The sequence below is a fragment of the Anolis sagrei genome, chromosome 6 (assembly GCF_037176765.1).
Source record: "Anolis sagrei isolate rAnoSag1 chromosome 6, rAnoSag1.mat, whole genome shotgun sequence".
NCBI classification, from domain to species: Eukaryota; Metazoa; Chordata; class Lepidosauria; order Squamata; family Dactyloidae; genus Anolis; species Anolis sagrei.
In genome coordinates, this window is record NC_090026.1 from 22,317,661 (window position 1) to 22,342,600 (window position 24,940).

The window sequence follows — 24,940 nt, forward strand, 5'->3', positions numbered from 1 at the left end:
CACCAGCTTGGGTACTAGGCGTTGACTGGGTTATTTGAAACACTGCCCGTCCCCTAAGCCCTTTGACTCTACTCCAATTACATGTTGCTCCGGTTCACCCTCTCCCTTCACATAAGCATGCCAACTAAGAAGGAGCAGCAACTTTCCCTTGCCTTGTTGAAGAAGCCCTCTAAAACACAAAATGCTATTGATATCAAATGATTTGTGAACACAATATAAGATGAATACATTCCATACTTTTTATTGCACATCATTGAATGAGATGGAGTTCCATTGCACAGCTGCAGCCTTTAGTGAATGACTCCAATTAGTTTGACACAAACTAAAAAACCCCATACTGCAAACAGGAAAGCCTATCAAGTTGAAAGTCACACTTCTTTGGGATGGTGGCAACAGTCCTGCTCCGGGATGCCAGTGCTATTTCTCCAAAGGTGCGTAGTTCAACAGTTTCTCAATCAAATCCACATGCGAGAGGAGCATCCGCCGACAGCAGTAGCGCTTTAAGCCAAGTGCATCCAATGCATCCCTAAAAGAGACAATGGAAAAATAAACATGACCTATCTCTTTAGAAATTTGCCTTGGGACAGTGTGTATACATGTATCTCTTCTCTCCATCTAGGGCTGCCAAGTTGTGTCTCCAAAAAACTTGATTTGTAGAGATGAGCCTATAAATTCCTCTTAGGCTGTGAAGAAGTTCCACCTACTACTTCCATAGTGACAACTTCACAGCCAGCATATGTAGACCATAGCAGCTTTCATTCTCTATAGTAGACTTGTAGGCGTACCAAATACACCCTTTTTTAGAGATGTAGGACCAAGGCTGGATCTACACTGATATAAAATCCACACTATCTGCTTTGAATTGGGTTATATGGCAGTGTAGACATATAATCCAGTCAAAACAGAAAATGTTGATTATTTGATTTGATAATTGTTGGGCAAGTGGGCTTACTAACAAAATAAGCAGAGTAACTTATTAGCAGCAGTAGCCAAAGGTGACAAAAAGAACAAAAACACAGACCATTGTTTTCTTTTCCATAGGAGACTTCTCTTTGTAGTAAAATAATATAGTTGCACTATTTACAAGAACAAGTTTTCCATAACACAAAGTTCTTTATACTTCCTTCTTTGCTTCCACGCTGGGCTTCTTTCTAATGCAGATAAACAGTTTCGTTCTCACAGTGCCTCTTCTCACACCAAACTTACACAGGAGCTTCACCCAGTAGCTTTAAACACAACAGCCATCACACTGAAGTTTCATATACTATGGCTTTTAACTAGGGACTTCTCTCACTGAAGTTATCACACTAGGCTTATCCATAATGAACTAACTAACACTGAGGCCTACTTTGCACTGAGGCCTACTAACACAGAGGTCTCTCAGACTGAGGGGCTACTAAACTACAGGCACACCTGCTTATTTTGAACAGCTTTAGAAGAATCATTGTATCCATTTAACCCTTTAGATGCCTGACTCACATTTTTGTAATTAAAAATACCTAGTTAATTTTTAATATTTCTGACAATAATCTGGATTATATGGCAGTGTAGATCCAACCCAGGAGTGTATATTCACTGTAGAAGCAATGCAGTTTGACACCACTTTTACTGCCATGGAATCCTGAGAGTTGTATTTTGGTGCGGCACCAGCACTCTTTGGCAGAGAAGGCTAACAACCTTGCAATAATACAACTCCTGTTATTCCACACCATGAAGGCAGTTAAAAGTGGTGTCAAAACTGCATTAATTCTACAGTGCAGATGCAGTCCTAGCCAAAGTCTTGGCAACATTCAGTACTGTTGTCATACTAAAAAGTGAACATAAATAATTGATTCCTAATTGCCTCTGATGGCAATGACTGGATTGTTAAATCTGTAAGAACAACTATAAACATTTCCTGAGTTTTCATTATAAGTTAGGTCCGCCTTTTCTCGAAACTGTCAATCATGTAAGATCTTTATCAATGGCCCTCTTTCGTGGACCCCGCCTTCACCTGCAAACTCACCCTTCGGTATATTCAGCCTGCAACAGGCCCAGGTAGGCTTCCCATTTGTTTCCCACGACTTTGCCGCACGTGAAGCATCGGACAGGGATGATCATTTTTCAGACAGCTTAGAATATCTGGGTATAGAGCAAAGAGAGAAAATATGAAGATATTCAGCCTTCTGTCCTTTCTTCTGGCTTTCTTCCTTACTATCCAGACCGCCTTTCCAAGCCAACACAAGTGGGAGACATAGTGCTACCGCAGGCATGGGCAAACTTTGGCCCTCCATGTGTTTTGGACTCCAACTCTCACAATTCCTAACAGCCTCGGGCCCTTTCAACAAAGTTTCTCACACCAAGCCTACTCATACTGAGGCCTACTGACACTGAGGCCTTTCTCCCACTGAGGGCTCTCTCACAACTTTCTCGAAGCTGACAATCGAATATCATGGATCCCACCTTCACCTGCAAACTCACCATTCGGTATATTCAGCCTGCAAGAGGCCCAGGTAGGCTGTTAAAAGGAAAGGGTTTGAGGCTGTTAGGAATTGTGGGAGTTGGAGTCCAAAACACCTGGAGGGCCCAAGTTTGCACGTGCCTGTGCTATAGTGTATGCCACAAACACAAAAGGTAAGAGTTAAGGGAGGCATTGCTCTGTTCACCATAATCAGGACCAATCTTCATACGTCAACAATATAGGGATAATCATAAACTCACTAACAGTCGCAAAGTCACAAATTGAACTATTGTGGATCTATACTGCAGAATGATTGAAGTTTGGCACCACTTTAACTGCCATGGGTCAATGCTATGGAATGCTGGGATTTATAGTTTTTCCAAGGCGCCAGCACTCTTTGGCAGAGAAAACTAGAGGCATCGTAAAAACAACAACACCCGAAAATCCATTGTATTGAGCCATGGCAGTGAAAGTGGTATCAAACTGCATTAATTCTACAAGTATAGATGAACCCTGTGAACATAATATTATATATTGTATATATGCGCTGTCACACGCTGGGCCTGAAATAATGTCTGTTCACAGGACATGCTCTCTGTATGCCCAACGGGACGCCGGGGTGCCTCAGCTGAAGGGCCCCTTAGATTTCCCAACACAAAGTTCTAATGAGGCTCAAGATAAGTTCAACTAAGTTCTTTATTTGGGCTTAAATCTTCAAAGAAATGAATTAAACACTTTATAACCTTGGAAAATCGGTAGCTTCCTCAATCTGCCAACAAGGGGAAGGCAACTGGTGTTAGGCTTCAAACAGTGAGACTGAACAAAGGTCCTCCTTTCCCTCCAAAACCCTGGGAAAAGGGGCGGGTCTAAAGATTCTAATGATGATTGCCAAGTTGTTGGCCCTATGATTGCAACCTGAGGGAAGCTACCTTATTGCAAAATGCACGGCTTAAATAGAGTCATGCAAACTAGCAGTGCAAGAAAAGGAATTTAAATCTATATATAATATTATATTATAAAGTAATACAATCTATATAAATAAAAATGTAATGTTCGTTTGTGGGATTAACAGAACTCAAAAACCACTGGACGAATTGATACCAAATTTGGACACAATACACCTAACAACCCAATGTACGTCCTTCACTCAAAAAATTTGATTTTGTCATTTGGGAATTGTAGTTGCTGGGATTTATAGTTCATCTACAATCAAAGAGCATTCTGAACCCCACCAACGATGGAATTGAACCAAACTTGGCACACAGTTCTCCCATAACCAACAGAAAATACTGCAAGGGTTTGGTGGGTAGCGTCCTTTGGTTTTGGAGTTGTAGTTCACCTGCATCCAGAGTGCACTGTGGACTCAAACAATAATGGATCTGGACCAAACTCTACACGAATACTCAATATGCCCAAATGTGAACAGTGGTAGAGTTTGGGGAAAATAGAATCTTGACATTTGGGAGTTGTAGTTGCTGGGATTTATAGTTCACCTACAATCAAAGAGCATTCTGAATCCCACCAAAGATAGAATTCGGCCAAACCCCTCACACAGAACCCCCATGTGGGCCACAGCAACAAGTGGCAGGGGACGGCTAGTATAATAATATTATAATTATATATACTATATGTAATATAGTATATATATACTATACATATATACTATATGTAATATGTAAAATGTAATATATGTATATGTCATATATATACTATATGTAATAAAAAGTAAGTAAAGTACTGTAATATTACTAATAATATTACAGTGTAATGATATAGTACAATATAGTAATATATAATACTGATATTGTGCTATGCTAATAATATAATATATTGTATGTATATATATCTTATAAGCCGCTCCGAATCCCCTTCGGGGTGAGAAGGTCGGCATATAAATGCTGTAAATAAATAAATAAATCTAATTCTTCAGTAATAGACCCATCACAGATATATAAACCCATTTTTCCTAGTCCCAACAGACCTCATTACCTCTGAGGATGCTTGCCATAGATGCAGGCGAAACGTCAGGAGAAAAATTGCCTCCAGAACATGGCCATATAGCCTGGAAAAACCTACAACAACCCAATAGACCCATTGTTATACTGGGTCTTTAGTATACACGCTGGGGTTTGCGTCCAATATTCCCCATGTACAACACAGCATTTGATATTCGTTATCGGTCTCCCATCCAAATACTAACCAGGGCTGACCCAGCTTAGCTTCCAAGATCAGAGGTGATATTGGGCCTTTAGGGCTAGGTAGGCCAATCCAACAGCTTAACTTCATCCTTTCTGACCTATGGTGACCCTGTTATGGGTTTTCTTGACAAGATGTCCTCAGAAGAGGCTTGCCTCTGCCCTTTGAGGCTGAGAGAGTGTGACTTGCTCGAGGTCCCCTATAGCCTTTCATGGTTCAGCAGATTAAAATCCACCCAAGGCAGCCTTTACCTATGACAATACCAGCTCGATTTTGGAAAAAATCAGCTTCACCGGTTGAGTTTTTGCTTGTTTTGCAAATGGCCTTGCAAAAAATATAGTATTCCAAGTCCTTTGCCTATCTAACTCCAATGGGATACACACCTAAGGAAGCCAGAGGCTGTTTTGCTGCCTGCTTGAGTCTTCTCTGACCCCCTTTTTTCGCTTTCTTTTGATCCCTTTCTCACCTTTTCCTGCTTTTCACCCCTTTTCTCTTCCGGAAAGCTCTCCAAACGTGGCGCAGCAGCGTGGCCGGCCGCTTGTTTGCGCTCTCTCCCCATCCCACCACTCGAGGGCGCCAGAGAGCAACCGAGGCGCCGCAGAGGGCGGAGAAAGATGCGAGGCTGCTGCATCGACTCCTCCTCTTCCTCCGTGATCAGCGCTTTAGTTGCCATGGCGACGTCGAATGGTATCCTGGGACTTGCAGTCTTTGGGGCAGTTAGAATTCTCAGCCAGAGCGCTGTAATGTCTCACTGAACTACACACAACATAATTCCATAGAATGTTGCCATGGCAGTGAAAGTGGAATCGAAGCGGTGCAACAGTGCAGTGTGGGCAGGGTTCAAATTTCCTTGCTTTTAAGACAAATTCAGTGGTCAATTCTCAGACCTTTCTAAAATCCAGATTATCTGCTTTGATAATCTGGATTATATGGCAGTGTAGACTCATAATCCAGTTAAAATAAAATAATGTGGATTATCTGCTTTGACGATCTGAATTATATGGCAGTGTAGACTCATGTAATCCAGTTCAAAGCAGATAATGTGGATTATCTACTTTGACAATCTGGATTATATGGCAGTGTAGACACATATAATCCAGTTCAAAGCAGATAATGTGGATTATCTGCTTTGATAGAACCCATAAGAAGACTTTTTTTTTGGTCATGTCAGGAGCAATTTGAGAAACTGCCTCTCCCCGAATTCGAACCTGTGACCTGTCGGGTCTTCAGTCCTCCTGGCACAGGGGTTTAACCGACTGCACCACCTGGGGCTCCATAAGAAGACCTGGAGGCCCATAACAATAACAACAGCATAAACAGAGAGATGTCTTAAGACACACTTGAGGTTTGGCACAAAGCGGGAATTGTGCAGAGTGTTTTACAACACATGTGATGTTCCCATTTAATATGATCATTTCAGGTTCTGATAATTAGTAAGACCTCAAGCGGCCCTGGGGCAGGCCTTGTATTCAGTGGGACAAACCAATGGTTAAGCAATTTAGCCATAAAAGGAAAAGAAAAACACAGGATTGTATATTTTTTCAAATGGCAGATTTATGTGAAGCCCAAAGGGGTGGACTGACAACAAAGCAGATAGGGTAGGCTAGGATTAGCAAGTTTTTGAAATGGCCGTTTTGAATTAGTGGACAAAGTGTATGATTTTGTTAGATTTTTATACGTTAACATCTAAAACCACTTTAAATAAAGACAAAGGTTATTGTAGCTTTTCTTCACTTTGGCTGGATCTACACAGCTCTATATCCCAGGATCTGATCCCAGATTATCTGCTTTGAACTGGATCTCAATACTATCACTGCTTGTGTGCGCTCAATTATTGCTTCCTTTATTCCCCTGTTATTTCCCATTCCCTCTCTTTGTATTAGGACCACCATTTCTTTTGTTATAACCCAATCAGTCCCTAATACCAGGGAGCATACCACCCTCCGTTACGCCAACCCCACTGGCTGCCAGTCCATTTCTGAGCACAATTCAAAGTGCTGGTCTTGGCCTATAAATCCCTATACGACTCCGGCCCAGCTTACTTGTCTGAACGTGTCTCCCTCTACGTTCCACCTCGTAGTCTAAAATCTGCCAGGGAAGCTCTGCTCTCGGTCTCCACCAGCTTCACAAACGCGGCTGGTGGGGACGAGGGACAGGGCCTTCTCGGTTGTGACCCCCCACCTGTGGAATTCGCTCCCCAGTGAAATTAGATCGGCATCCTCCCTACTTTATTTCAGAAGAAAACTAAAGATTATACAAAGATACCCCCTCGAGACCCCTCCCGATCCCCCAGGTTGAGAAACTGTTCTAAAGACGTGGTTGTGGAATCAGGCTTTTGGCTAATGGATATAACGGCACCTGAACAGTGAATTGGACCAGACGGTTGTTATAATGGAAATGCCTTTATGATTGGATAACTAATGTTGTTTTAATGTATTGTATGATTGCTCTTAATGAGACATGCCACATTATCACAGGGTGTCTGCGCCCTACACCACTGGAGAAATGACACTGTTTAGCCGGTATTGCACCACCTGACATTCGCCGGGAAGTAGCAGCCAATAGTGAAAGGACCAAGGCAGAGACATCTCCAGCTCATCCCCTGTTTGGGTATCAGCCAGCACGTCAACGACTTAAATCAAGACATAGTTTTCTTAGATCTACAGAGACACTCGCTGGAACACCTCAGCAAGCGAGAGTCCAAAAGTGGCAGGCCCAAACCCAGCACCTCAATCCATGGGTGATACCAGATGAGAGACTCCCCCCTGGGCACACAGAAGACTGGGCGACTTGGAAGGCGCTGAACAGACTGCGCTCTGGCACCACGAGATGCAGACCCAACCCTAAGAAATGGGGCCACAAAGTGGAGTCCACGACATGAGAGTGTGGAGAAGAGCAAACCACAGACCACCTACTGCAATGCAACCTGAGCCCTGCCGCATGCACAATGGAGGACCTTCTTGCAGCAACAATAGAGGCACTCCAAATGGCCAGCTACTGGTCAAAAGACATTTAATAGAATACCAAGTCTGCAAACTTTGTGTTTTGTTTGTTTGTTTGTTTTTAATGCAATACAACTGTTTTGGTTTGCTCCTGACATGATAAATAAATAACTTGCCTAGTTTCCAAGAGAGTGTAACATGCACAGATATCTATAACAACAATAACCAAAACTGATAGGAAATCAAAACAGAACCAATAGCTACCAATTAGAATTGAATTAAAACATCATAACACCTGAAGAAGATATCGCGAAACAAGGGAAACAACCGGGAGACCTTGTTGTGTGTCACTGTCACTGATGTTGTTTATGGAAGAAGATCTTTCGACAACACAGAAAGTGTTAATTTTCTGTCACTGTGCCTGACATTGTTTAATTGTTATTTTGGAAGCTCTAGTTTCACTGTGTTGACAAAGTATTGATAAACCGTGTGTCACTGTCTCTGATGTTGTTTATGGAAGAAGATCTTTCGAAAACATAAAAAGTGTTATTTTGTGTCACTGTGCCTGACATTGTTTAATTGTTATTTTGGAAGCTCTAGTTTCACTGTGTTGACAAAGTATTGATGAACTATCTTCTATTTATAAACAGTCTTTAATTAATCATGTGAATGTTCTCATGTTACATTCTAAGTAGAAAATCTTGGAACATAGAAATTGTGATTTGCAATCTACAGTTTTGGTTATAGTTTCCAAGAGATTCGCAATCTCTGAGGATGCCTGCCATAGATGAAGGTGAAACATCAGGAGAGAATGCTTCTGAAACATGGCCATACAGGCTGGAAAATTTACAGCAACCCAGTGATTCCAGCCATGAATGCCTTCAACAATACAGGGTCCTTCCACACAGCCCTATATCCCAAAATATCAAGGCAGAAAATCCCACATTATCTGAATGTGGACTCAGATGACCCAGATCAAAGCAGATACTGTGGGATTTCCTGCCTTGATATTTCTGGGATCTAGGGTTGTGTGGAAGGGCACACAGAGAGAGAGGACTCTTTAGCAAAGAAGGGCGAAGTCCCTCCCCTTGGAGCAGAGGCATGTAAAAAAAAAAAACCCTGCTAATAGGCAAATAAGTGATGCCACATGTCTGGGCTGTGTTTAGCAAAGCAGGGTTGTTGGAGTTGCTTGCTTTTCCAGACACAGAGCAGAGGTTTTGGGGTCCAGGCCAGCTTGGGCCTCCTAATTCCCTCCCAGAGAAATCTTTTCCCCTCCTAGAGCCCCTTGGGCTCCTCCCCAGATCTGCAAAAAAACCCTCTGCCCCCTTCCTCCCCTCCCATTTCCTTCCCTCTGTCCCGTGCTGGAATTCGCTCCCTCCCTTCCCATCCTGCATCCCAGCAGCCAAGGAAAAGCTTGGAGGCCCCCAAGTGCCTGGGAAGGGGCCTTGCCCCACCATCAAGGACTCTCCAGACCCGGGACCAAGGTGAGGGGTCTTTGGGATGGTTAGAGATGGGGAGGAGGAAGGGCTGCAAGGGACTAAGGGGGGTTTAAGAAGGAACAAATGTGTGGGTAGGAAGGAAGGAGACCAGAAATGAGAAGGAAGGGGTTCAAATGGTGGGTGGGTTAGTAAGTAGAGGATCCAATGGGTGAGTGAGTGAGACCAAGGTTGGGTAGATGGGTTGGATTACAGGCATGGGCAAACTTCAGCCCTCCAGGTGTTTTGGACTTCAACTCAGAATTGGGGGAGTTGAAGTCCAAAACATCTGGAGGGGTGAAGTTTGCCCATGCCTGGGTTGGAAGAAGTTCTAGTGCAACCTTCCTAATGCCTCGACCCCTTAATACAGTTCCCACTGTTGTGATGATCCCCAACCATAAAATTATTTTTGTTGCTACTTCATAACTGTAATTTTGCTACTGTTATGAATCGTAATGTAAATATCCGATATGCAGGATGTATTTTCATTCACTGGACCAAATTTGGCACAAATACTCGATGCACACAAATTGGAATACTGGTGGGGTTGGGGGGTTGATTTTTGTCATTTGGGAGTTGTAGTCGCTGGGATTTATAGTTAACCTACAATCAAAGAGCATTTTGAACTCCACCAACAATGGAATTGAACCAGACTTGGCATACAGAACTCCCATGACCAGCAGAAAATACTAGAAGGGTTTGGTGGGCATTGACCTTGAATTTGGGAGTTATAGTTCACCTACATCCAGAGAGCACTGTGGACTCAAACAATGATGGATCTGGATCTAAATTGGCACAAATACTCAATATGCTCAAATGTGAACACTGGTGGAGTTTGGGGAGAACAGACCTTGACATTTGGGAGTTGTAGTTGCTGGGATTTATAGTTCACCTACAATCAAAGAGCATTCTGAACCCCACCAAGAATAGAATTGGTCCAAACTTCTCACACAGAGCCGTCATGACCAACAGAAAATACTATGTTTTCTGATGGTCTTTGGCGACCCCTCTGACACCCCCTCGAGACCCCTCCCGATCCCCCAGGTTGAGAAACTGTTCTAATGGGAAGATAGGTGGCTATACACAACTGGCAGTCACAAAAACAAAATTTCTGGAGTATTACAACTACTTTCAAAGTAAGTATCATGCCATTAAACAGGAAATAACAGTTTCATACCAGGAACAGATTGTTTTCCAAATTTTGTTACATAGTTTTATGCATGTTACCATTTAAAGAAGTGTCTGAAATTTAAAAATGATCTAATGGCCCATAGTGAAATAGATTGCCTTGGAAGATGGGGGATTCTCCTTCTTTGAAGGTTTTTAATCAAAAGTTAATTGATGCCTATCAGGTCCCTTCTACACTGCCATATAAAATCCAGATTACCCGTGTTCGAACTGGATTGTATGGTAGATAATCCATTTCAAAGGGGATAATGTGGATCATCTGTCTTGATAATCCAGATTATATGGCAGTGAAGACTCGGATAACCCAGTTCAAAGCAGATAATGTGGTTCCTCTGCTTTGATAATCTGGATTATATGGCAGTGAAGACTCAGATAATCCAATTCAAAGCAAATAATGTGGATCATCTGTTTTTATAATCCAGATTATATGGCAGTGTAGACTGAGATAATCTAGTTCAAAGTGGATAATGTGAATAATCTGTTTTGATAACCTGGATTATATGGCAGTGTAGACTCAGATGATACAGTTCAAACCAGATCATGTGGTTCATCTTTTTTGATAATTGGGATTATATGCCAGAGTAGGCTCAGATAATACAGTTCAAAGCAGATAATGTGGATAATCTGTTTTGATAACCTGGATTATATGGCAGTGTAGACTCAGATGATACAGTTCAAACCAGATCATGTGGTTCATCTTTTTTGATAATTGGGATTATATGCCAGAGTAGGCTCAGATAATACAGTTCAAAGCAGATAATGTGGATCATCTGCTTTGATAATCTGGATTATATGGCAGTGTGGAAGGGGCCTCAGAAATACTTTGACGGTGTGTTCTCCGTTGCAGGGGTTGGACTGGATGACGATGGGTAGGTGCTAGGCAGGTATGGGCAAACTTGGGTCCTCCCGGTGTTTTGGACTTCAACTCCCACAATTCGTAACAGCCTACCGGCTGTTAGGAATTGTGGGAGTTGAAGTCCAAAACATCGGGAGGGCCCAAGTTTGCCCATGCCTGTGCTAGATGGTTCAGATTGGAAGGGAGGTAGACAGAAAAGTATTCAAACAGGAGGGAAGTTGGGTTGCAAGGAGTTATTGTCCCATAGATTCTCCCCTTCTGTCCCATAGAATTGATCCTGATCCAGGTCCTTTGCTACAAACTGTTAAATGGATGGACAGGCGTGTGTTTGGCAGCTGGAAGCCCTTTTCCTCCAGAGTTGTGTGACTTCGCTCAAGACAAAAGATTTTGTTTTCCCTTTATGAGACATCTATTTAAAAATAACCGTTCCCAGATTCATGTCGCAGACTGAGCATAGGAAATTTATCTTCACCCAGGGCCATTGAAATCAAGGCAAAGTCCAGTGTGGAAAGTCTCCCAAAAAGCAAGGAAGGGGGGTACACTAAAAAAGTAAGAGTCAGATATAAAAACTGGCATTTTTTTCATACTGTCTCGGCTATAAGTGTGGGATAGGCATGCCCCATCCTTTCTCACACACACCCCATACCCTCTCCGACCCTGATGATGACAGGAAGTGGGTAATCCATGGAAAATGTGTAATTTGTCCTTGATGGTGTGGTTTGAAAGCACTGGGATGCCAACAACTTTGTATTCAAATGTGTTGTTGAAGGCTTTCATAGCCGGAATGACTGGGTTGCTGTGAGTTTTCCAGACTCTGTGGCCATGTTCCAGAAGCATTCTCTCCTGACATTTTGCCCACATCTATGGCAGGCATCCTGAGAGGTTGTGAGGTTTGTTGGAAACTAGGCAAGTGGGGTTTATATATCAGTGGAATGTCCAGGGTGGGAATGAGAACTCTGCTTGAGGCAAGTGTGAATGCTTCAATTGATCAACTTGATTAGCCTTACAGCTTCAAGGCTTGGCTGCTTCCTGCCTGAGTGAATCCTTTGTTGGGAGGTGACTAGCTGGCCCTGATTGTTTCTTGTCTTGAATTCCCCTGTTTTTGAGTGTTGTTCTTTCTTTACTGTCCTGATTTTAGAGCTTTTTAAATACCTGTGGCCAGATTTTGTTCATTTTCATGGTTTCCTCCTTTCTATTGAAATTATCCACATGCTTGTAGAAGTAGCCAAGCATTGAAGTTACAAGACTATTCAAAGCTAAACAAGGTAACCAATCACAGCATTCACACTTGCCTAAACAGACAAGAGTTCTTTCTCCATCCCTGGACATTCCATAGATATATAAACTGTGGCGTAATGTAAAATAAACCACATGTAGTTCACATTTGACCAGCCCACACACTGCCTTGCCAGAGAAAGAAAATATGCCACGCAGGTGAACAGTCCATAACAAGGAGTTTACTCTTGGTAGTTCAGAACCACCTACTGTATGTATAAATGTGATCAGTTGCATCAACTCACATAAATGTCATTTTATGAGAGATTTAAAATTGTCTTTCTTTTGTCCATGTGGATAAAAGATATATAAACTGTGGCGTAATGTAAAATAAACCATGTGTAGTTCACGTTTGATCAGCCCACACACTGCCTTGCCAGAGAAAGAAAATATGCCATGCAGGTGAACAGTAAATAACAAGTAGTTTACTCTTTGTAGTTCAGAACAACATATCTACAATGTGATCAGTTGCATCAACTCACATAACTGTCCTTTTATGAGAGATTTAAAATGGACCTTCTTTTGTCTATGTGGATAAACTCCTTCAGCAGGTCATGAAGCAAGAGCACACTCCAAACTCTGACTCTCTCTGCTTCTCTCTGAGCATCTACATAGCTCAAGCCTGATAAATGTAACAGTATCCAAAAGTCCCAGGCTCAGCCTGCTCCCTGGGCATAGCCCGACCAATCAGTTTCATACATCTTATTTTGCAGTTGACACACACACATACTCACTGATTCCTTGCATGCTCCAAAATTTAAAATAAATATTTAAGATCTTTGCCGTGTTTTTAGCCCCACTTGCCTTGTTTTCAACAAACCTCACAATGTCTCAGAATGCCTGCTATAGATGTGGGTGGAACATCAGGAGAGAATGCTTCTGGAACATGTCCATACAGCCCAGAAAACTCACAGCAACCCAACTCTGTATTTGAGAGGAAGGGTAATAAAGGACAAACATTGAGTGCCCAGCTGGTGCTAACGGGTCAAGACTTCAGGGCAGGAACTCATGGTCGAACTCAGCAAAATGAGCAGGAAATATGTAAACACAGCTGGAAGTGCAGCTTACCACATTTTTGAAGAAATATAATGCATGTTGCCATTTAAAGAGAGTTCAGACCATGACATCTGGAATCTAAAAATGACCTAATGTTCCATGGACAAATAGATTGCCTTGGAGGATAGTAGATTCTCCTTTGAAGGTCTTTTATCAAAGGTTGATGAATGTCTCCCAGGAATACTTTGGCAGTGTTTTTCCCATGGCAGGGGTTGGACTGGATGGTTTTGTGGTCTCTTCCAAATGGCAAATCTTTGATTGCAGTACTAGACATTTCTTTTGGTTTAATTTTCCCCCTCCTTTCAGAAATAACCTATGTTTTGGCTCCTCCTATATTCCTTTGTCTGAGCAGAATAAAATGTGTATTATATTAGTTCCAGGTGTATGTGTGTGTGTGTTTAGAGAATTTTAGTTATTGTAAGAAACAGACTGGCAAAACCAGCTTTGCGTATTCCTTTTCATAAAAAGTCCGTGGGTTTGCCATGCGATGATAGGCAACTTGAAGACGCACACACATAACAACAAACAAACAAACAAGTAATTAAATACTGGTTTGATCCCCATTTTAAGGGAGAACATTATCTTTTCTGTTTAACATTCTAATTCTGTTTTATTCTTCTATACTGCCATATAAAATCCAGATTTTAGGCTTTGAACTGGATTATATGGCAGTGTACACTCATACGTTGTCCGGATGCCCAACCACCGTCTCCCAAAGCAGTTGCTCTACTCCGAACTCAAGAATGGAAAATGGAATGTTGGTGGACAGGAAAAGAGATTTTAAGATGGGCTCAAAGCCAACCTTAAAAACTCTGGCATAGACATTGAGTACTGGGAAGCCCTGGCCCTTGAGCTCTCCAGCTGGAGGTCAGCTGTGACCAGCAGTGCTGTAGAATTTGAAGAGGCAGAAATGGAGGGCAAAAGAGGGAAACGTGCCAAGAGGAAGGCACATCAAGCCAATCCCGACTGGCACCGCCTTCCACCTGGAAACCAATGCCCTCACTGCGGGAGAAAATGCAGATCAAGAATAGGGCTCCACAGTCACCTATGGACCCACCGCCAGTACACCGATCTTGGAAAACAATTCTAGTCAGACAACGAGGGATCACCTAAGTAAGTCTAGATTCATATAATCTAGTTCAAAGCAAACAATGTGGATTATCTGATATGATAATCTGGATTGTATGGCAGTGTACAAGGGGCCTCAGTAGTTCCTCTTAAAGCTTGCTTTGCAGATCTTTGGTATTTTAAAGTAATCCTCCTCCAGACATATTCCATCTTGTCAATATCCTTCTTGAACTATAATATCCAGAAGTAGACCCAGAATTCCTGGTGAGATCGGGGTGCTCTTCTCCTCCTGATGCAGCCTTGAACTGCGTCGTCTTTGTTTGTTTGTTTGGTTTTTTTGGTGCCACATCATGCTGTTGACTTGCGTCCACAGTGGAATACTGTTCTGCTTTCAAGCCATCTATATTTGTGCATGTAGTTTTCTAACCATGCATTTATTTCTGGGGAAATTCATCATGCCATTGTCATCCGTGAAATGTTGGAAGGCTTGGATCCTGGCTTGCTTGTGATTCTCTATGAAATGTGTTTGGATTTTTTTTTTTCTAGTGAAATATGTGAAAACTCCTAATCACTGTATTATTATTACTATTTTGCTTCCATGTCTAATTAGAAATCTATCCATCATGGGGGTCAGCCGTGGCTGTTTGCTCTGCGTTAAAGTGAAAATGTTTGTCTTCAATCTCATCTTCTGGGTGAGTGACAGTGTGTCTATAAGATTCCCCATTGTGAAGTGTATGCGAACTCTATGCTAGCCAGATTTGTGCATCAGATAGCCTTTCAGTACAGTAGGTCATTCAGGGCGCTTCCAGACAGCACTAAATCACAGGTTTTAAACAGGGGCAAAAAATCCTGGGACTTCAGAAGAGGTCCACATACAGACCTGTTGGTCCAGAGATTTCTGCCTCTGTTGTCCAGACTTGATGCTTTGTTGCGAGATTTAGAGGCTCCCAAGATGGCCGTCATGGAACTTCCGCCGGAAACTTCAGCGTTTTTGCAATAAAAACCCTCAAAAGGTGGATATGTGGAAAATCACTGCAAAAGTTCCGTTCTTTGTCCTGGCCAGAGAAACTGTGCCCTCCAGACATTTCACGAAGTATCTGCCACACAAACAAAGTTTACCCTATAGGACCACTTTTGCCCAAGTCAGCACTGCACAATTAAACAGGAACACACACTTTCAAGCGTGGAACAGAATGTTGTAATTATTGACACTTTTTAGAGCCTGGCTGCCTGGCTATCTGTCCAAACAGATTTGGTTGTGTACTTGTGGCATTAAACAACAGGGTGCATGTTCCTGGGTTATACATGGCTGTTCCTGATTCCTCTCCTTGTGCAAAGATGTACATTATTGACTAGGGGGCCACGACTTTGTCCTGGCCAGAGAAAATGTGCCTTCCACACATTTCATGAAGTTTCTGGCACACAAACAACGTTTTTACCTTCTACTCAAGTGTCACCTTCATTTTAGGAACCAACCAATCAGGAACAAACATCTAAAACCTGGAAACAAACCCAGATAAAAAAATCCCATGATTTCCAATTGCAAGGACATATAGACATGCAAAGATCAGCATATTCAGCTCAAAACCGTGATATCCCCACACCTGGAAATCTTGGTTTTTTTGCTTTTTGTAGCGATTGCTTCCACATTCACAGGGAACGGCATCTGGCCACCCTCCTGTTTGCTGCAGAAGCTCCTGGGATAAAGGTACTGTCTGGACAGGCCCTCACACAGTCCCAGGATTTTAAATTAATAAAATATACACAAACCTATCTTATAGGGTTCTAGTGAGACTGAATGAGGTCGAGAATGGATTTGCTGCCCAAATGTTGTAATTCTAGGTATCTGAGAACCTAAAACAGGTTCTCCTCTCCCAACTGTTTGCTGAGCTGTCATTGAATATGAATCAATCAATTGCTTGTAGATCTGTGTACAATAGAAACCTGAAGGCAACTTCAGTAACAGGAATAAAAACTTAGTTTTATTACAGAAAGTGTTTGCACGGTACCTACACACACAAAGACATATATATGAGGGTTATCTGGAAAGTAAGGTTACAAGATTTTAAAAAAATACAAAGCAAGAATATATTTTAATAAAACTTACCTGGATTACATTATTTTTCCACATAATCACCATTCAGTTCAACACATTTTGTCATCCGTGGGATAAGTTTTTGATGCTTGTGTCACAGAAGTTTCCCTCCGCCTTTTTCAGCCAGTTCATCACTTTGATTTTTACCTCGTTGTCATCGGAAAAGTGTTATCCACAAGGTGTTCCTTCAATTTAGTGAACAGATGAACATCACTGGGTGCGAGATCGGGGCTGTGAGAGGGGTGGCTTAAAACATTCCAACCAAATGAAGTCAACAACTCTTATGTTGCATGAGCGGTGTGCGGACGCGCATTGTCATGAAGGCAACAGACTCCTGCTGTCAGCATCCCACAGTGTTTGTTTTGGATGGCTCTGCGAAGTTTCTTCATGGTCTCACAATATATTCCGTACCCATTTTGTCACATGTCTTGACAATATGTCCTCTCCATAAACTGAAACGTTTTCACAATTAATCGCAGTGGTGTTCATGCCGTTCGCATTTAGGTAGCATATTACAGCGCGAACTTCGCACTTGCAGGGAAACGGAATGAGGACGCTCACCTCTAATCTTCATCACAATGCCAGTCAATGAGCTACTGACAACTAGCAATGCTCATTTCCTTCTGCTGGCTTCCTGCTACACAGCAGTGATAACAACTTCCCGCACAAAAAAATCCCTGCGAGAGCTACGTGCCTTGTAATCTTCCTTTCCAGATAACCCTCGTATTATTGGAACAGAAGGAATTAAAGTGGAGTTTGGCCTTAAGTTTGCAAGAGCAATTAGACTAAAATAGCGTTATTTGTCATCGTTCTGTTAAACAAGAAAATTGCATACATATACACACCACAAAACAACATCAATACCTTCACACCATCACCATCTGCTTCACAAAAGAACTGCTCCAAATAAAGATGAAAATGATAGAAACTTTGTTTGGCACAGCTATCTATACGTTTTCAATTCTCTTTTGGGGTAACGTTCCTTGTAGAAACTGTGCTGGTCCAGGGGTGTAAGAAGAAGGGGATGTTAGGTTTCCACATTCACTGGCTACACATGCTGACCTTTTATCTGCCTCTCCTCTAGCTGGGTGGCTGTGGAGTCCTTGGTGTGGGAGTTTGGCTGGCTGTTTCCCAGGGCCGCTTTGCTACCTTATCGTTCTCCTTCCCATCGTTGTCGGCTGCTGGCTTCTTCATGGCAACTGGGGCAATCATCATGGTTGTGGGCTTCCTTGGATGCTTGGGGGCGGCCACGGAGCACCGTTGCCTCTTGCTCACAGTAAGTAGTATCTCTCTACAGAGTGAAATGGATGTGTTTTCAAAGAAGGAGCTGTGTTAGGGTACACCTATAACACAACTTGATGCCACTTGAATGCTATGGCTCTTGCTCACTGTGAGTAGTATCTCTCTACAGCAGTGGTTCTCAACCTGTGGGTCCCCAGATGTTTTGCCCTTCAGCTCCCAGAAATCCCAACAGCTGGTAAACTGGCTGGGATTTTTGGGAGTTGTAGCCCAAAACACCTTGGGACCCCCAGGTTGAGAACCACTGCTCTACAGTGTGGAATGGATGTATTTTCAGAGAAGGAGCTGTGTTAGGGTGCATCTATACTGATGAATTAACGCAGTTTGATGCCACTTGATTGCCCTGGTTCAATGCTATGGATTCATGGGAGATGTAGTTTTATAAGGTACTAGTCACCCCCTGCCACACGTTGCTGTGGCCGTCTTTATATATGTGTTTTGTGTGTGCGTTTATGTGTTTATGTGTGTGTGTATATGTGCGTGTATATATTTGTGTATATGTGGATGTATGTGTGTGTGTACATGTATATATATATTGTGTATTTGTGTGTTTATGTGTGTATATATTGTGTATATGTGTGTACTTGTCTATATGCATATTTGTGTGAATATATGTGTGTGCATGTGTATACACATATGTGTATGTATGTGTGCGTGTGTGTATATATATGTGTGTGTTTGTGTGTATTTGTGTGTCCTTGTGCATATATGTGTGTGTGTGTGTGTGTGTGTGTATGTGTGTATGATGTTCTTTGGGGGGAGGGGTTTAAGTCTGTCCTGCTGGGGTTTTCTTTTGGTGTTTTTAGGGGTGATGGACACTTGTTGGACTGTTAAGAGTATTGTGTCAAAATTTTGTGTCAATTCATCCAGTGATTTCTGAGTTATGTTTCTCCCACAAATGAACATTATATTTTTATCTGTGTATATGTGTTTTGTGTGTGTATATATTTGTGTATATATGTATACATGTGTGTTTGCATATATAAAAGTGGTTTTGTGTATATGTTGTAATGTATTTTTTGTTTTTTTGGCTTTTTAAGTATCTTCTGTTGTGTTTTTTTGTGGGTTTTATGAATGATGGTCACTTGTTGACCTGATAGGTGTATTGTGTCCAAATTTGGTGTGAATTCATCCAGTGATTTTTGAGTTATGTTAATACCACAAATGAACATTACATTTTTATTTATATAGATTTCAGTCTTCTCTGCCAGAGAGTGCTGAGGGTGAATTGGATTCAAGATGGGCAATAAATACACAAGTGTTATGTGAAAACTTTGGCAAAGATTAGCAAGAGACACTGGGGAATACAGAACATTTCGAAGCAGCATTTAAATCCATAATCTATTTGAAAACCACTGTTGGGAGTAGGTTTTATCTGTTCTCTCTCCATCCCAGTTTTTTGTGGTCCTCTCCACTCTCTTCCTCCTGGAGCTGGTTGGATTGCTGGTTTTTGTCACTTGCAGAGACAAGGTAAGACCTTTAGTTGTCGTACAGATAAGAGGGACAAATGGCATGGGACTGATAATGTTCAACAAGATAGCCAGAGGTTTCTGTATCTTGGGGGAAGGATAAGCAAAAAGTAAATTGATTCAGAAGGTGGCATGCCTTGAATGCATCTTTTGTACAAATCCAATTCCACACTTTAAACAGCAAGAAAGCTGCAACCCAAGTTGTGTGCATTGGTGACTTGGGTTTCCTTTGAAGAGCTGCAGCACACAGGGATTTTAGGTTCGTCAAACACGTTTTGCTGCCTGAAGTCGGACTGCATATAATGCTACTCCCTTAATGAAATCGAGTGGCTTGGGCCATAATCCTGTGTCGGTTTAACTAAGAAACTTCTCCCACTTCCCAAACCTGACGGAAACATAATTCAATACAACCTTACATTTGTTATACAGTGGTCTTTAGTATTAGCTGTGGTTTGGTCTTAGGACTTGCCATGGATAACAAAATATGTGGATGCCCCAAACCTGTTATGGATTTTCTATGCTGGTATGCTGTAACCCTTAGGATCCCCTGTTGGTGCAGCAGGTTACACCACTGAGCTGCTGAACTTGCTGACTGAAAGGTCGGTGGTTTGAATCCGGGGAGCAGGGTGAGCTCCCGCTGTTAGGCCCAGCTTCTGCCAACTTAGCAATTTGAAAACATGCAAAAATGTGATTAGATCAATAGGTACCGCTTCTGCGGGTAGGTAACGGCACTCCATGCAGTCATGCTGGCCACATGATCTTAGAGGCGTCTACCGACAACGCCGGCTCTTCGGCTTAGGAATGGAGAGGAGCCCCACCTCCCAGCGTCGGACACGACTGGACAATGTCAAGGGAAACCTTTACCTTCTGCTGTAAGCCACCTTGGGTTCTCATTGTAGAGAAAGGCGGGGTAGAAATACCCTAAATAAGTAAATAAATAAATAAAATATATACCATAGCAAAAAGAAAGGGAAAACGTTACATGAAGAATTCAACTTTTAGTGAGCATCTAAAGGACTGGGAACTTTGAATTATGCTAACTCAGGCATGGGCAAACTTCGGACCTCTAGGTGTTTTGGACTTCAACTCTCACAATTCCTAACAGCCTACCGGCTGCTTCATTCAATGTGTTTTTCAAATCTTTTGTCTAGTTTGACAAGTATGCCCAGGCTAACCTAAAGGAAGGGCTTAAGCTGTATGACACAGATGACAACTTGGGCTTAACCAAAGCTTGGAACCATGTCCAGAATGAGGTGAGTGTCCAAACGATTCTTTTAAGACTGGTAAGGAATGGCAGGTGGGGGTGTGGATTTTTTTCACGTCCCCACTTGATGCCTCCCTTTGCTTTTCAGTTCCGGTGCTGTGGCGTCCAGAGTTACGCGGACTGGTTTGAGGTGCGCAACCAGACGTGGGTCCCTATGTCCTGCTGCTTACAGCAAAGTGACACTTGCCAAGAGGACAGCACCAGTTGGTGGAAAGAGGTGAGAGGATGGCAGCAAAGACTGGCTTTGTGGAGAAGGAGGAATCCACACACTCTGCCCTTCCCATGAGACTCAGGCAAAATCAGATCTTCCTTAGGAGGCTTTTCTTTGTAGTAAAATAATATAGTTGCACTATTTACAAGAACAATATTTCATTAACACAAATGAAGTTCTTTATACTTTCTTCTTTGCTTCCACGCTGGGCTTCTTTCTCATGCAGATAAACAGCTTCGCTCTCACAGAGGCTCCTCTCACAATGACCCTATACTGGCGCTTCACACAGTAGCTTTTTACACACAGCAGCCTTTATACACTGGAGCTTTACGCACGAGGCCTTCAACCTGGGGCTTCTCTCACAGAAGCTTCTCACACACTGACTTTTCATAGACTAAGGTCTACCTCATACAGAGGCTTCTCTCACAGACTAAGGACTACCTAACACTATGAGGCCTTCTCTGACAGACTAAGGCCTTTCCCCCACTGAGGCAAACTAACACAGAGGCCTAGTAAGCTACAGGCATACCTGCTTACATAGAACTGCAGCTTTTGCTGAGTCATTGCTTTCAGTGCTTGACTCACATTTTTGTAATTAAAAATACCTAGTTAATTTTTATTAAATCTGTCAGAAAGCAAGGATATACATACATATACCGAAATTTTAGGGGAAATAGCTAAGACCGTACTGTAGGTACACCCTCAATTTTCTCTCCTTCCTCTATCAGTTTTTTAAAAATCTTAAAATACTGACAAACATAATGAAAGTTGTACTGTTCCTGCAACCAAACTGAATTATAACCCATCAGCTAAGGTTTTCTGCTATAATAGAAATTATCAATTTGTTGAACATATTTTCTGTTAGTGAAAACTCACACTACCAAATTGCAAAATTAGGGTAATGGCACATCATGCATGGGAGTCCATGGTGGCACAGTGGATTAAACCGTTGAGCTTGTTGACCGAAAGGTCGCAGGTTCAAATCTGGGCAGCACCATGAGCTCCTGCTGTTAGCCCCAGCTTCTGCCAAACTAGCAGTTTGAAAACATGCAAATGTGAGTAGATCAATAGATACTGCTCCGGTGGGAAGGTAACGGTGCTCTATGTAGTCATGCCAGCCACATGACCTTGGAGGTGTCTACGGACAACGCTGGCTCTTCGGCCTAGAAATGGAGATGAGCACCAACCCCCAGAGTCAGACACGACTGGATTTAATGTCAGGGGACAACCTTTACCTTTACCTTACATAATGCATGGACTTCATCTTCCATACCTTCTGACCAATTCTGCAGTTTGACTTGTGTTTATTTTGTCAACGTTTCCCTACAGCCCTGTTATGAGAAAGTGAAGCTCTGGTTAGGAGAGAACATTTCTGCAATGGGCATCTTTGCTGCCTGCATCATCGTTGTCCAGGTGAGGTGGCCGGCTTGTTGCTAAGGACCAATTTAGCAATGTTTGCATCCCTTTACACAATTTACCTGCTTTTGATATTTATAGGATGGGAGAAGGAGCTATTCTGTAGTAGCTCAAGGGGCAGAAAATAGCAGCCTGTAATTTAAGGCAGAAGAATAATTAAAATAGAGGGTAGATGACCTGAGGATTCATTAAGCATTCCTAGAATTTACTAAGCATTGATCACACCATTCAAAGTTTATCACTGCTGTCTTTAAATAGGGAAATTGTGGCATCCAGATTTCTTGAACTATACATACAGCAGTCTTTTAGGCAGCACAACCAATGAAGAGTAATGGGAGGACTTTGTTCAATCGGATCATGCAAGGAAGGTTGACTTGTTACAGTAATCCCCATCTCATCTCCAATCAGACAGAATGGAAATATGGGTGGTGGATTCACATGCCTCTAGGGCTGTTTTCAGTGGTAGAGCACATGCTTACATGCATAGGAAGCTGTATCATGTTTGAGTTGAGTCATCTAGTCTTCATGGCTCATGACTGTCTTTCCAGTTTTCCCCACTCTGTTTGAGAATGATGGATCTTTTACTTGCAATGTTGTGATCTATCACAGAGCTACTGCCACTGTAGGCAATGCTAGACTAGACTAGGAGCCTCTGGTGGTGCAATGCCGGCAGGACTGCTGACCGAAAGGCTGGCGGTTTGAATCCAGGGAATGGGGTGAGCTCCTGTCTGTCAGTTCCAGCTTCTCATGCGGGAACACGAGAGAAACCTCCCACAGGTTGGTAAAACATCTGGGCGTCCCCTGGGCAGCATCCTTGCAGATGGCCAATTCATTCACACCAGAAGTGACTTGCAGTTTCTCAAGTTGCTCCTGACATGGAAGAAAAATATTAGATGGTAAATTGCAATCTGGCACTTCAACGCCACTGTCTTTTCTGTCATTTTTAGAGGCACTAGAACAGGACAAAGGTGAACATTTTCAGACAGTTGGGGACTTCCTTTGGAGATGTCATGATCAACCCTACTGCTTCCAAACTGATATCTCATCCCTCTCCTTCCCAACAGGTCTTGGGCATTGTGTTCTCCATGCTGATGTACTGCCAGGTCCGGAGAGCAGAGAAGTACTATGACTGAGCCCCTCTGAGCCTACTCCTTGTAGCTCAGAGACATAAAATTATGATGCAGTAGTAAAGGTGTTTCATCCGAAGGAGCTACTTTACTTTCTCCTCTCAGCCCTTCTTCTGATCTTTCAAGACATTCCTTCCTCTGCTGCAGCTTGTTCCTGCCATTTACGGAGTGCCTTAACTGCTAAAAAGTATTCTCAACCCAGGATAGTCCCCCCTCTCCTAAAAGACTGTTACTTTTTTAAATTCCCCATGTCTCTTTTTAGCCCTCAAGTGAAACTCCCATCCTTCCCCCCTATATCTTGTATTATAATCTCTCTCTCTTTCTAACTCTGCTGCTTTTGTATATAACAGAACTATACCAAGTACAAATAAACACCTTATAATCACAGTCCGCTTCCTGTTGCGTATCTGTACTTTTTGGTTAAGGTTCATTCCTTTTTAAAAGAGACTTTACCCACACCATTATCTTTCAAGGGACCCTTGAGCAGAAATCCCCATTCATTTAAATGCCAAGACCTAGAAGAATTCTTCCTATTAACTCCCCATTATTAATCTCCTCAAAATTAATTAAATGAATGATTGCCAATGAAGTAATCAGACTTTGGGGATACAAAAATAGCAGGAGAAAAGAGATAGGCCTGCTCTCCTCACATCATTTCTATTTGATAGAGTTCACATGCCTGGAGGCACAACGCGAGTCCTTAGTAAAGCAGAGCTTGGAAATGTTACTTTTTGGGCTCTCAGCCCAAGATCTTCCAGAGTGCCCAACCACAGGCAATAATCAGCTTTAGAGAAAAAAAGTCACTTTTCCAAGAGGACAACAGGCAGTTCTCCAACTATGTATTGCCTTTATTTCAAATTTCTGGGAGTTTAGTTCAAGACTTTCCCTTTTTACACACAGCAGCCTTCACACTGGAGCTTCCTCTCACAAGGCTTTCAACCTGGGGCTTCTTACACCAGGCCTTCACACACTGAGGCCTTTCTCACAGAGACCTTTCTCACACAGAGACCTTCTCATACTGAGGGCTCTCTCAGATTAATGCCTCTCTCACACTGAGGCGAATTAACACTGAGGCAAACTAACACTGAAACCTACTAAACTACAGACACAGCTGCTTATATTAAACTATAGTTTTTCCTAAGTCATTGCATCCATTTAACCTTTTCAGTGCTTTACTTACATATCCAGTTAATTTTTAATATTTCTGGCAGTATTGCCTTTATTTCATATTTCTGGGAGTACACTTCAAGACTTCCTCTTTTTACACGTAGCAGCCTTCACACTGGAGCTTCCTCTCACAAGGCTTTCAACCTGGGGCTTCTCACACCTTCAGGCCTTCACACACTGAGGCCTACTAAAATACTGAAGCCTACTGCACACTGAGGCATTTCTCACACAGAGACCTTCTCATACTGAGGGCTCTCTCAGACTAATGCCTCTTTCACACTGAGGCAAACTAACACCGACACCTACTAAACTACAGGCACAGTTGCTTATATTAAACTATAGCTTTTCCTAAGTCATTGCATCCATTTAACCCTTTCAGTGTTTGACTCACTTACC

At 42.4% G+C, this 24,940-nt stretch overlaps 2 protein-coding genes across 2 annotated transcripts; one reads left to right on the forward strand and one right to left on the reverse strand.

Moving 5' to 3' along the window:
• Nucleotides 1-216: 216 nt before the first annotated feature.
• Nucleotides 217-5,218, reverse strand: LOC132777952 (DNA-directed RNA polymerases I, II, and III subunit RPABC5-like). The gene is made up of 3 exons (XM_060780514.2): nt 5,103-5,218; nt 2,006-2,121; nt 217-526 (listed from the first exon to the last, which is right to left on the reverse strand). The coding sequence occupies exons 2-3, from the start codon at nt 2,098-2,100 to the stop codon at nt 418-420; spliced, it is 204 nt and encodes a 67-aa protein (XP_060636497.1). The 5' UTR covers nt 2,101-2,121; nt 5,103-5,218; the 3' UTR covers nt 217-417.
• Nucleotides 5,219-8,741: 3,523 nt separating this feature from the next.
• On the forward strand, nt 8,742-23,764 carry LOC132777948 (tetraspanin-4-like). Its single transcript, XM_060780509.2, has 8 exons — nt 8,742-9,062; nt 15,107-15,188; nt 17,676-17,867; nt 19,286-19,360; nt 20,511-20,612; nt 20,712-20,840; nt 22,164-22,247; nt 23,315-23,764. Exons 2-8 carry the CDS (start codon nt 15,120-15,122, stop codon nt 23,381-23,383), a joined length of 720 nt encoding a protein of 239 aa, XP_060636492.1. The 5' UTR covers nt 8,742-9,062; nt 15,107-15,119; the 3' UTR covers nt 23,384-23,764.
• Nucleotides 23,765-24,940: the final 1,176 nt, after the last annotated feature.